Raw genomic sequence first — 13923 nt, forward strand, 5'->3', positions numbered from 1 at the left:
AGCCTCAATCTTAAATTTCTGTGGTAGGATGTATCCTTTCAGTTGCTTAATGATGATTTCCACTTCTTTCTTAGGGGTTTAAAGTATATTACAGCCTCATTAGTCTCATCGTCTTCTTTTCCTCCCTCTAGCACAGTCCCTGCTCTTTATTTCTTAGCCTTCATTTATTAGACTTCTACCATAAAATTTGCTGACCAAAATCGTCTGTCTTTCCTGTTCTTCACACTTGCCAAACCAGAATCAGCTCCCTGTTTAACCTGTCTCAACACCTTGCCTTTGCTATCATCTCAAGTTCCCTTTTTTCTATGCTGACATTAAAACTTTTCTGATGTGTGGTTCTCCCTCTCTAAATCTAACACTAAAATGAAGCCCCACATGTAAAGATTCTTACCAGAGTTCCTTCAGGTACCTACATATTTTACATTTGTTTCTTTTAGTTGTAGAGAATGGATGTGTGATTGACAGTTACTTAATTTTAGTAAACCAATTTTATAGGTACCGCGAAGGAAATGATGAGATAATTGATTTTTCCTGTCTCCTTTTAGATGAAGTGATAAGAACAACCAATTTGACTTAAAAAAAAAAAAAAAAAACTCTGTAATTTTGGTAGGTTCTTTAAAAGAAAATATTCCAGTTGAAATGTAAATTATAATTTAGTCATTTAACAATAAAACTTAGATTTTTTTTAACCTGTTTAGTATTATGAAATAAAATTTAGTGATTCGGACAGACTGGTGTTCATCCTGTTTAAGCTACTTTTTGTATTTAGCATTTTTATTGTGAAAATCCAATCAAAGGAGATATGGAATCAATTTTAAGAGCTCTAGATTTTATATGATTTTGAAATTTATATCAACAATATGTACATTTAAATTATCTTGATCTTTTCGTAACATACAAAACTATCAATATGGAGTAACAATATCCAGATCACTAGATTATCAATTTAATATATTAGTATATGCCCTTTTCTATTGGTCTGGATCCCTAAGGATTCAAACAGTGTTTTGTTTTGTTTTGTTTTGTTTTCTCCTTCGTTTTTCCTTTGGCTTTTAAGTGGACTTAAAAATGTATAATTATAGAATGTGTGTTGCTATAATGTATAGTGTATGTTTGTGCCTGAACTAAGGATTTCATGTAAAATAGATTTCTTAATTCATAATTATGTTTATAATTGTTATAATAAGATCAATTTCAGTTTTATTCTTGACAGGATCATAATCTCTTTTGCCTGGTTTCAGATCCAGTTGTGAATCATGATTGTTTTCTGTCTGATGTAGTTGATAACTACTTTGGTAATACACATCCACAGTACTATTGACCAGTCAAAGATAAATGCCCATACTTTAATACTATAGCATTTTTAATGGGGTTGGGGGAGATGATGTTCACCTATCAACTCCAGAAATAAGGCAATGAGAGAATAAAGTACCCTCAGCTGAATCTACAGTATATCCTATGCCAGCATATTTGGAGTCCTCCCACCTCAAGTACTGATCAGAATAGCCTTTTCTTAAGTTGCATATTTTGGTGAAAATAATATCACAGCAACATCATACTTAGAATAATAGTAATCCATATTTGAAGAATGTTTATGTGCATACATTTATTTCTACCCTAATCTTTTAATTTTGTCCTTAAGTCAGTGTGATTGCTGGATTCATTGGTGAGCATTTTAGCTCCCTCAGAATAATTCTTCACATGAGCAACTACACTTCTGTGTGAGGATAAATTTTTATATTTGAATATCCTGTCATCCTGAGGGCTACAATGCAGAATATTGTTAGTAAATATTATGGTTAGTAAAACAGTATGGCGGTGTTTTAAATGATTGCATAGTGAGATTTCTCCCTCCCCAACAGTGATATTAATTTTACTAGTTCTAGAATATAAGGTGTGAAATTGGCAAGTAAAAACCACATATTCCCCCTTCTTATCTTGACTATTTTACCTTTGATCCCCTTTCTAATTAAGATATAATGGACAAGTTTCCATTTGCATTTATATTTAATACATAAACATTTTTGTTTTCAGGGTTATTTTGAATTAAGGTTTTACGACTGCTTATAACAGGGGAATTTGTTTTTCAGTTGGATTATTATTTAGAAAATGAGTTACTCAGTATACATTACAATATTACACTGTCATCAGTGAATAACAACCAGGAAAATTAGTTATTAGTGTTATAGTAGTCTTCCTGTAGACATATTGTTTTAAGAAGTCTTTAAATATTTTTGAGTGAATATGTCTTAGTATTACTTAACAGTGTTTCATCCTTATTAAGTGCAGTTATTTTGTTCAACAGCAGTCAGTGGAAGAGCATCTGCAATGTCAAACACTCCTACCCACAGTATTGCTGCATCCATTTCCCAACCTCAGACTCCAACTCCAAGTCCTATCATCTCTCCTTCAGCCATGCTTCCTATCTACCCTGCCATTGATATTGATGCACAGGTAAGTCCCAAACTTAAGAGAGATGGTTTTTTCATTGGAATTATGCCATAATTAAAAACACTAACTTTCAGAGATTTAAACCATGAAAGACTGCTTTGTCTCTAGGCAAAGTCTTGAGCCAGTTTTAAATTAATTAAAGTTCACATTTAAAAAATAAAATGCTAAATATAGATTATTAGTGATAATTATGTGATGGTCTGGTTTCCAAGGTCATCAGGTAACCTTTTTTTTTAACTTTAGTTTACAAGAGGATATAAAAGAAAAATAATTTATTTAAGATTAGTGCATATCTTCTTCTAATAATAAATTAATAGAAGATATGGTTTGAAATATATAATGGATTGCATGTAAAAGAAAAAAGGTTCTAACATAAAATTATATTTTTGTATGTCATACACATGATTGATATCATATATCATCTTTGAAAATTCTCATCTTACTGATTGAAATATGTGGTGAGTCTGTGTCTGTATTTGTAAAATTTAGCTGTACGGGATTCCAGGCACTTTTTGAAGAAATAACATGGAGTGGGGGGAAGACACTGTTTAAGTTAAGCTTTAGAAAGTTTGAGAGCTATTAAGTATAATTTTTTATTAAAAAGTAGTTGACCATGAAATCTCAGGGCAAGGTGAGATTGGAGAGAATAGTGCGTGTTTTATCCTGAAGAAAAGTTAAGAGGTCTAGTTTAGAAGACTGCTGAATAAGGTCAAGAGTACATGGCCATCAGGACAAAGAAATGTTTGCAGTTTACTTAGTTTTTGTATTTTGATGGTACCTGGGGTGTGTACATTATAAAACTTTTAATTTTATATATGATTATTTCTTTATAATAAAGCCTGAATTTTAGCAGGGGTAACGTGGGGAGAAAGAGAGAGGAGTGAGTGTATGTGTGTTTGTGTTGGATGGACCTTAATTAAGGGCATGTACTCTTAACCTATTAAAAATAAAGTTTCCTTTTTATTAAAATGATCCTCAGTAACACTATGAAAAAGGAATTTTATTTCTGTTCTTACTTGTTGGCCAAATGTCTGTTGTTTTTTATGTACTGACTTTTGTTGTTGTTGAGTACTTAAAATTGCCAGGGACTATTTTAAGGAATTGTCTCATCTAATCCTCAGACCACATACATGATGTAGCTACTCTTAATATCCATCTCCCTGAAGAAGACACGGTAGCTAAGAGAGAGGTTAAGCATTTTGTTTAGTCACTTCATTTAGGCTAAGAAGCGGCGGGGCTGGGAATCATTCAGCGTGACTTCAAAGACACCATTCTTTTTTTCTTTTGTAATGGGTTCTTGCCATGCTGCCCAAGCTGGTCTCAAACTCCTGTCTCAGCCTCCTGAGTAGCTGGAATTACAGGTGTGCCACCACCCCCCAAAGACACTCTTAACTACCATCTACATAGCCTTTTAAAAAAAAATACGAGACGGCCGGGCGTGGTGGCTCACGCCTGTAATCCCAGCACTTTGGGAGGCTGAGGCGGGCGGATCACCTGAGGTCAGGAGTTTGAGACCAGCCTGGCCAACATGGTGAAACCCCATCTCTACTAAAAATACAAAAAAAAATTAGCTGGGCATTGTGGCGCATGCCTGTAATCCCAGCTACTCGGGAGGCTGAGGCAGGAGAATCACTTGAATCCGGGAGATGGAGGTTGCAGTGAGCCGAGATCATGCCACTGCACTCCAGCCTGGGCAACAAGAACGAAACTCTGTCTCAAAAAAAAAAAATACGAGACATTCATTTGATGAGCCATAGTTGTTTACATTTAATATTGATAGCATTGTAGAATTGGTTTGAACTTGGCATTGAATTTGCATTATTTTTCCCCAGTCTTTTTTGCTTTGAGGCTTTTTATTTTTTTTTTATTTTGAGACAGAGTCTCGCTCTGTCACCCAGGCTGGAGTGCAGTGGCAATCTTGGCTAACTGTAGCCTCCGCCTCCCAGGTTCAAGCGATTCTCCTGCCTCAGCCTCCTGAGTAGCTGGGATTACAGGCGCCCACCATCACGCCTGGCCAATTTTTTTGTATTTTTAGTAGAGATGGGGTTTCACCATGTTGGCCAGGCTGGTTTCAAACTCGTTGACCTCAGGTGATCTGCCTGCATTAGCCACCCAAAGTGCTGGGATTACAGGCGTGTGCCACCGCACACAGCCGAGACTATTATGTTTAGCAAGAGGTAGTTTTCTGATTTTTGCGGGCCCAAGAATTGATCCATTAGCAAAAATAAGTACTTCACCAAAATGTAAAAAGACTTCTTTATAAAAATGTTTTTAAACAGGCACAGAAAAGTTTGTCCAGTCATTGATTTTACTGAATATGAAATTACTGTAGTGATGGTGAAATGATTTTTCTGGGCTGTACCACTCACCAACTATCACTATATTATAACTTAGTTCTGAGAAGTTACATGTAATTTTTTAATTAAAATTATTTTTAAACTTACATTTTAAACATAGTAGACATGCTTTTATAGAAAAATTTGACTATGACTCCTTAAAAATTTACTCTTTTTTTATCTGATCTCACATCAAGATTTGTCATTTGTTGGGTTAGCCAGACCTGAGTTAAACTACTCTCTGTGGAGTTTTACCATATGTGTTTAGTTAGAGATTAAAAAGTTCCTACCTTGGAAAAAAATACTGTTCAAAAATAATTGTTCACCATTTTTCTCCTTTAATTTTTGGTGTTTGTTTTTAAAATTTACTAGTTTTGACCAGGTGTGGTGGCTCACGCCTGTAATGCCAGCGCTCTGGGAGGCCGAGGTGGATGGATCACCTGCGGTTAGGAGTTCGAGACCAGCCTGGCCAACATGATGAAACCCTGTCTCTACTAAAAATACAAAAATTAGCCGGGCATGGTGACACACACCTGTAATCCCACCTATTTGGGAGGCTGAGGCAGGAGAAGCACTTGAACCCAGAAGGCAGAGTGTTGGCCAGTGAGCCAAGATCATACCACTGCACTCCAGCCTGGGCGACAGAGTGAAACTCTGTCTCAAAAAAAAAACAACAACTAGTTTTTATATCAAGCAGGTAATTTAAGTGATTAAAAATGAAGATCCTTTTATACTCAATCAAACAAAAGCTCAAAGTTTTTGTTTTGAAAAGAAAATAAAAATTTTGTGGGCTCTTACATAGTGGGTACTTTGATTATGTGTGATAATACTGTGCTGTGACAAATAATATAATGAAGAAATTAATACCAAGATTGCTATTCTGAAAGATTAAACATTCTTTAATACTTAGATCTTTCATCTGTTTATGTAACAAACCCTAACATACAGGCTTAATGCCTTGCAGATATTAACTTCTTTAACTTAATCTTTGTAACAGTCCCATGAAGTAGGTACTATTATTATTACATTTTCCATTTGAGGAATATAAGACATAAAGATATTAACTACCTTGCCCAACAGCTAATTAGTGGTGGAGCCTACTTTTGAACTCAGACACTCTGGCTCTAGACTCTTTTCTTTTATTAACCACTGCACTATGTTACATTGTTTTTTTATTTTTAACTTAAGTGTGTTAACCTTGAATTTGAATTATGTTGTATAGCCTGGTAAGTGGGATCACAGAAACGTGTCCACTGCCTAGATGGTAAGAGATCATTTGTCTTTCATCTTTGCATACTTAACATCAAAATATAAGGAAGAACAAAGGAAATGTTAATCTTTTAAAGCCTCAAAGTATAACTCCTTTTAAAATGCTAATGATTCTGGAAAATGGTCAGACCTTTAACTGCTTTAGTTGAACATTTTAGACAGGAGCTATTATTTTTAACAAGGATTAGCAGGAATCATATGTTTTATTTCTGATCCTTGACAAATGCTGAAGAGTTTGCATTCTTCATAAGGGGCTTCAACTCTCTGCTACACAACTAGAACTCACTTGCCAAGGGTGTGCCACAGACTTTCCAACTCTCCAGTTTTACTGAATCAAATTTGTCTGGGTATTTTCAAAACTTTTAAGATGAATACCACATACTTTGCTGCTATCAAAATCTGTTTTAGGAAACCAATAAATAATAGTTTGAAAGAATTATTTGGGACTATTTTTATTACACCTTTTGATAGCATTGCTCTGACCTTTGTGTTTATTTTGCTTGAGTTTAAGTTGAGTTTATTTTGCTTAAGTTTGGTATAACCAAACTTATTTGTGGGTTCTGTACATACAGAAATGAGGAATTATGTAGAGATTTTTTAAAACCACAGGCTTTATGTGGAACAATAATTCTGACTTGAAGGTTAGAACTGAATACCACAAGTTAATTAAATATTTTTTGTATTTTATTGTGTAAAATATGATCGATTCTAGGAGCCACTACCAATGAGAAAGAACCAGTTGTTTTGTTCTTGGGCTATAAAAACTTGTTCCAGCCTCTCTTTTGTCACATGTCCTCCCTATATTCCTAAACTGCTTGTTGTTTTTATTCTGAGGCCGCTGAAGTCTTTTCTTGAACTTGGAGTACCTTATTCTAGTACATCTCAAAACTGGAAAAAAAAAAAAATAGATCTTTATAGAATTTTGCTTTCTTTCACTTTTTAATAATTAATGTATATTCATTATTTTAAAGAAGAGTAGACATCAAATTTCACTTGTGACGTATCAAGACTGAAATTGTTAAGTATGTAAAATTATATTTTACCTTTAATGGTATAAGTATTATATGAATATTTTTCTCTATTCTTATTGGTTTTGCAATATAAAGAACAGTTTAATCACAGTGATTTAACATGAGAAATTAAAGAGGCCAGCAAAAATTAATTAACAGTGATATATATATAATATGCTACCATTAAAGCATTCTGCTTTAAAATACATGCATTCTACTTGTTCATATGAACTGCTTTTAATAGGTTATTTATTTTACTGATTATTCTCATTTATTGAATACCTTGAAGTGCTATCCCACTTTTTAAGCTTACATATAACCTGAGTGGGTTAGAGAATGAGATATTAAGGATTTTGAAGGTTGTGGAAGTGTAAAAAAAGTTCAGCTCTTTAAGTCCTAGTAGTTTTCAAGGTAATTTAATTATGTTAAGAGTAATTAATAGGCAGGGTGCAGTGGCTCACACCTGTAATCCCAGCACTTTGGGAGGCCAAGGTGGGAGGATCATGAGGTCAGGAGTTCGAGACCATCCTGGCTAACACCGTGAAACCTTGTCTCTACTAAAAATACAAAAAAAAAATTAGCCAGGCGTGGTGGCAGGCACCTGTAGTCCCAGCTACTCGGGAGGCTGAGGCAGGAGAATGGCGCGAACCTGGGAGACGGAGCTTGCAGTGAGCTGAGTGAGCCACTGCACTCTAGCCTTGGCGACAGAGCAAGACTCTCTCTCTCAAAAAAAAAAAAAAAAAGTAATTAATAGATGTACTTTTGTTGTTGTTGTTGTTGTTGTTGTTGTTGTTGTTGAGACAGGGTCTCACTCTTGTCAGCCAGGTTGGAGTGCAGTGGCACCATCACAGCTTGCTGCAGCCATGAACTCCTGGGCTCAAATGATCCTCCTGCCCCAAACTCATGAGTAGCTATGAGTACAGGCATTGCACACCACTTCTGGCTAATTTTTTGTAGAGATGGGGTCTTGCCGTGTTGCCCAGCTGTTCTCAAACTTCTGGCCTCAAGTGATCCTCCTGCCTCAGCCTCCCAAAGTGTTGGGATTACAGGCATGAGCCATTGTACCCAGCGTATTTCCTTTTTTAAAGACACTTCACACAGTTCAGTGCTTTTTCACCTGAATTTCAGCTCATTAAAAGTTGTCTTTCCTTCAGTATTGCCATCTGTGTTACTATTTCTTGTTTTTCATTCTGTACCACCATTATAAAATTGAATAGTCATGTTGATAACTTACAGAATATTTTTGCATTAAATATATTTTTTATCATTTTTTATAAGCCAGAATTCATCATAACAACCTCTATTAATGGTATAGAATGGTGTATATATTATGGCATCATGGGCTGACTGAAATTTTCTTTAGAATAGAAACCTGAATGAGCTCTTAAAGCTCTGGACATCTATCTCCTTTTTCAGGTTTGGGACTTTCTCTTAGATCTGTGACAAGGAATATAACTTCTTGACTAATGTAACTTTGTGCAATATAATTTGAATCTAAGGATTCTTCCTTTAATTGGTACTTTGCCTTCTACAAAATAGTCAGCTGTATTATAATTATTTCCATGATTAGCAGTATTTGAAACACCTGTTTTTTTCTTTACTTTGTCATTATTAATATTAACCCAAATTTCTATTTCAGTTCATTTGTTTATTGATGTATTGAGAAACAGAGTGATATTTCTGTCATGTTAGTTGGTTTAGTTTCTCTTAATGCAGAAATACAATGGAGTTGCCCACTTTTAACTTCATTTCCACAAGGAATTTAAAGCTGTTTTCTTAGCTTTAAATGTTTGTTTCTTGAAATCTCATAATATATTATTATGCTTGTCTCCTAGTTTGAACCTGAATTTGCCCTGTGTAGTAATCAGTAAGCTTCTTTGAGTCCTGTATTATCTTTGTCAACCCTAGAGCACTTAGTAGAGTGCTTTGAATATAAAAGGTGCTTAATAAATGTCAGTTGAATTTATGTTTTATAATATTGGAAAAAACATTTTACTGATCCACTAAAATTTTCCGTGCTTATCTTTTGCAAATTTTATGTACATCTCTTCATTTTCTATTTGAGCTTTCCTAAATTACTCTTTAAACCCTGGAAGAATTTTAGAAACCTTATAAACTTCATCATAAAATTGATTCTTCTGCTGATTGCATATGCACCAACGTAGAGTGGACATAAGACACATACACTTAACATTATATTCAGCACAATCTGCTTTGCCTTAGGGCCCCTCTGTGATATAGTTGGGAGAGCAGGATTTTGTTATCAAGATCTTCTTGGGTTTTTTAAAGCACATATCTACCAGTTGTTAGCTTATGTGGCCATCGGAAAGTTATTTATCAGAGCCTTTATCTCCTTTTCTCTGAAATCAGATATAATTTCTTCCTATAAACCTGAAATGAAGATCAAATACTATAACACAGTCAGAGCTGTCACTCATTTAAGTTTCATGTCCTTCTCCATTGTTGTAGTTGGTGCATCTCTCCCTTGTGGCCATCCCTGATCTCTGCAGTCAGTAGCTCTGCTCTCTGCCAGCCTCTTCTGCAGAGCAGCTTTTGCCGTCTCCCTCTTCATCACTGACTAGTAGGCTTTTTCTTTTTTCTTAACTCTTACTGATTTTGCCTTTTGTCTTTTGTTTTTCATTTCTTATAATGGAATTTGGTCTTTAGAGTTATTTACATTCTGGGAGAATATGCTTTTCCTTTTTATAATTATTATGTACATTCTACAAATACAATGTGTAAATGTAATCAATGCTACATATATAGTCCCTTGCTTATTATGTTTATTAGTAACAGTTTTTGAATCTATGACCTTTTGCAGCTATTGCCATTCATTTTACTTAACTATCATTTATTATTTCCTAAGTAATTTATCACTTACAGGTAGAAAATACAAACATGGATAAGACATGTTCCTTACCTCCCAGGAATTTATAGTCTCTGTAGGTGATAAACATATAAGGCAGATTGGTGATAAGTACTATAATAGAGATACATATGTGAAAGTGAGGGAAATGCTTAGAGCAACACTGTTCAGTTGAAAAATAAGATGAGATTGTAATTTTAAATTCTCTAGTAGTCGCATTAAAAAATGTGAAAAGAAACAAATGGGATGAATTTTAAAATATATTTAATTTAATTTAATATATCCAAATATTGTTTTAACATGTCATGCAATCAATACACCACAATTGCTGAGATAATTTACATTTTTATTTCATACTAAAAGTCTTCAAAACTTGGGCATGTTAGACTTACAGCTGGAGTGATCAAATCATTTTGGTTTTCCTGGGACTTTCCTGTTTTAGCACCAGAAGTCCCTCATCCCAGAAACCCCCTCAGTCCCAGATTTGTCACCCTACTTAAAGTATATCTGAATTTGGATTTCATTGGAAATACTCAATTTGTATCTAGATTTAATTAAATGTGCAGTCGAAAAGTAGATTCATTTACTCAAATTGTTTGAGACATCCTAAGTTTTCCAGTAACCAAATTGAATATCAGTTATTACATTTAAATTAAAGTTAAATACAATTTAAAATTCAGTTCCTCTGTTACACTAACCATATTTCAAATGCTAATAGTCACATGTTGCTTGTAGAGTACTAACAGGTATCTAGCTGGGCGTGGTGGCAGACGCCTGTAAACCCAGCTACTCAGGAAGCTGAGGCAGGGAGAGTTGCGTGAACCCAGGAGGCAGAGATTGCAGACAGCCAAGATCGTGCCACTGCACTCCATCCTGGGTGACAGCGAGACTCCATCTCAAAAATAAAAAATAAAATAAATAATAAAAGTATGAGAAATTAGATAGTTTGCTAGGTTAGCATTGAAACTATAACAGAGTATGAACACTGGTAAATCTAATATGTTGGTCATTATCATTAGCAGAAGGCAGAAGCAAACCATATGTAGATAGTGTCATGTCTCATTATAATAGTCTTTGTTTTTCAAAATACACAGTATATTTTGGATATTTGGTTCCTTTAAGTATTTTGGGGCTTTGTTCTCAAATACAGCTAAGTTACTTGGAAACAATTTTTTTTTTTTTTAAATTTCAAGGCCTACTTCTCAGTTTGTTAGGTGGGTCCACAACTGCTAATTTGGCCCTACTACTGAGGATTCTACTTGACATCCTGTGTGTTTTGAGGTCTTTCTACTCTGGCTGGTGGGAACCACACTATTCCTGGCCCCGTGTGAGCCCTGGGTATTATTCAGCCTGACTCTCTCTGGTGGTCCTTTCCTGGCCTGGGATAATTTCCTCATGCACATGGACTGATCAAAACTCAGCTGAAGATTTGAGGGGAATCCTCTGCACATCTCTAGAGTACCCTTTCTGCAGTACTCTCCTCTTCAATAATCTGCTCCATGAATTCTAGCCACCTTGATCTCTCCAAATTCTGTCTTCTCAAGTTGGGGAGACTGCCAGGCTCTGTTTGGATACTTGCTCCTTGCACTATATAGCCTGGAAACTCTCCAGGCAGTAAGTTGGGCTAATCATTTCTGTCTTCAGAGATCACTCTTCTGCACTGCCTGTCTAAACACCATCGTTTCAAAGAGGTTTTTTTTCTTTTTTAGTTATTTGAAATAGGAAAATAAATCTGATCTATGTTTCTCCATTAATGGCTGAAAGCAAAAGTTAATCCACAGTATTTCTTTCAATCACGTGATTGAAAGTCATACTTTATTTTTCTTGATGTTTGTAGCCTTTTTAAAAAACTCACAAGTTGGCTGCTAATATGGAAACAAGTAAACCTTGCTTTTCTTTTCTTTTCTTTTTTTTTTTTTTTTTGAGACGGAGTCTCGCTTTGTCACCCAGCCTGGAGTGCAGTGGCGTGATCTTGGTTCACTGTAACCTCTGCCTCCCAGGTTCAAGCGATTCTTCTGCCTCAGCCTCCGAAGAAGCTGGGACTACAGGCACGCACCACCACGCCCGGCTAATTTTTATATTTTCAGTCAAGATGGGGTTTCACCATGTTGGCCAGGATGGTCTCAATCTCTTGACCTCGTGATCTGCCCACCTCGGCCTCTCAAAGTGCTGGGATTACAGGCGTGAGCCACCACTCCCGTCCGTAAACCTTGCTTTTCAAATGCTTGATATTGTAGAGTGGTACATATGTATTTGTATGTATTTGATATGTTTGCATATTATGTATTTGATATTAACATCTTAAGTTATTTAATAAACTAACCAAAAAATAATTTCTTATAGACTGAGAGTAATCATGACACGGCGCTAACACTTGCCTGTGCTGGTGGCCACGAGGAACTGGTACAAACACTGCTAGAGAGAGGAGCTAGTATAGAGCACCGAGACAAGAAAGGTAGGGCCTACTTTTGTTTTATTTTTTGGAATACTGGTCAAAAAATTTATTTAGGAACATTATTTTTTAGTCCTATTTTTAAGGTCAGATATTTTGTTCTTTTGCCTTAGCATGTAGTGAGAAGATCATTATTTTTCTCCAGGTTTTACTCCACTCATCTTGGCTGCCACAGCTGGTCATGTTGGTGTTGTGGAAATATTGCTGGACAATGGTGCAGACATTGAAGCCCAGTCTGAAAGAACCAAGGACACACCACTCTCCTTGGCTTGTTCTGGGGGAAGACAGGAGGTAATGTTTCCCCTTAGTGTAATTGTTTTCCTTTCTCTGTTTAGCAAATGTGTACTTTCACTTATATTATTTTTTCTATCAGAACGATGCTTTGACGTTTAGATTTCTCACAGTAACTGAAACTATTATCTATTAACAAAAAGATGAGTATCATTGTTAGCATAAGCTATCTTGCCAGAAAAATCACACATTGTTTAGAATCCTGCTCATCTAAAAGTAGGAATGCCATGCGTTTACGGTAGGAGAAAGACTATTCCAAGTCAAATCAGTAAGTTCCTAATGTACAGGGCCTATATGCACTCATCTTTGCCTGCCCTATAGTACATGGCATAGAAGGTACTTAATCACAGTCTCTGTTGCTGTCTGTAAGATTAGTAGGGAATTAAGAATATTCAATTTTTATGTGTTTTGAGAACTCTTGTCTTGCTTTGATTTTTCCCCACCCTTTCTCAACTCTGGAGGAAAGGTTCTCAGATAAGATGATAAGATTATATGACCTTTTGTTTTTTTAAGGAAACTAGAACAACTGATAGAGATTAGCTAGGCTCAAGAAAATGTACCTTTACACTCACTTATGTATCTTGTGGCATTTTATAATCAGCTAGATAACCCTTTTTTTTTTTTTTTCAAATTCAGTCCTTTGTACAGGGGATATAAACCAGATGTGTTGTCTCCATAGATTCCCTTCTCTATCAAGGAATTATTGAATCTTAGATTTGGAAAGCACCTTAGGTCATTCAGATCAGTGTCTTAGCTTTAAAATCTTTTTTCTCTTATTCTTTTATAAGGTTTTCCTATTTATCAGGCCTGAAGTATGCCTTTTTTGTTTCCCCACAGTTCTTAGTTTTGTTCTTTAAACAAATAGAAAGAGGTTTAACCTTTTCTATCTTCAGATTTTTTTTTTCCTGAAGTCACCTATTCTTTGTGTGAAACAAGTCTTGTTTCGGTTGTTAGCCTAAGAATACCTTTTCCAGTCCCTTCATCATCATGACTATTTCACCCTTTATGTCAGTATCCTTCTTAAAATATTATATGTAAAGGTATTCTGACGAGCGAACTGGGGAACTGTTACCTCCCATTTGAGCATCTTAAACTAGCTTTTTCCCCCACTTCCCCCCAGTCATAGCACATAAGGTTATATTGAGCTCTAGTTAGTTAAATCCACTAGATTTTAAAAATAAACTAATAAATAAACAATTTTAATAGATATAATAATTCCTATACAAAAGAATGGGAAATCTAATAAAA

The 13923-nt window shown here is 35.3% G+C and overlaps 1 protein-coding gene across 4 annotated transcripts in view; it reads left to right on the forward strand.

Moving 5' to 3' along the window:
• Nucleotides 1-13923, forward strand: part of ANKRD17 (ankyrin repeat domain 17) — a 184966-nt gene that overhangs the window by 121745 nt on the left and 49298 nt on the right. For 3 of the 4 annotated variants that reach the window (XM_008971825.5, XM_034958677.3, XM_063603788.1), the window contains 3 exons: nucleotides 2306-2454; nucleotides 12276-12387; nucleotides 12530-12675. In XM_008971825.5, the coding sequence (XP_008970073.3) occupies nucleotides 2306-2454; nucleotides 12276-12387; nucleotides 12530-12675 (407 nt within the window). The remainder of the gene's footprint in view (nucleotides 1-2305; nucleotides 2455-12275; nucleotides 12388-12529; nucleotides 12676-13923) is intronic. The other variant, XM_034958674.3, reaches the window with a different exon arrangement.

The sequence above is a fragment of the Pan paniscus genome, chromosome 3 (genome assembly GCF_029289425.2).
Source record: "Pan paniscus chromosome 3, NHGRI_mPanPan1-v2.0_pri, whole genome shotgun sequence".
NCBI classification, from domain to species: Eukaryota; Metazoa; Chordata; class Mammalia; order Primates; family Hominidae; genus Pan; species Pan paniscus.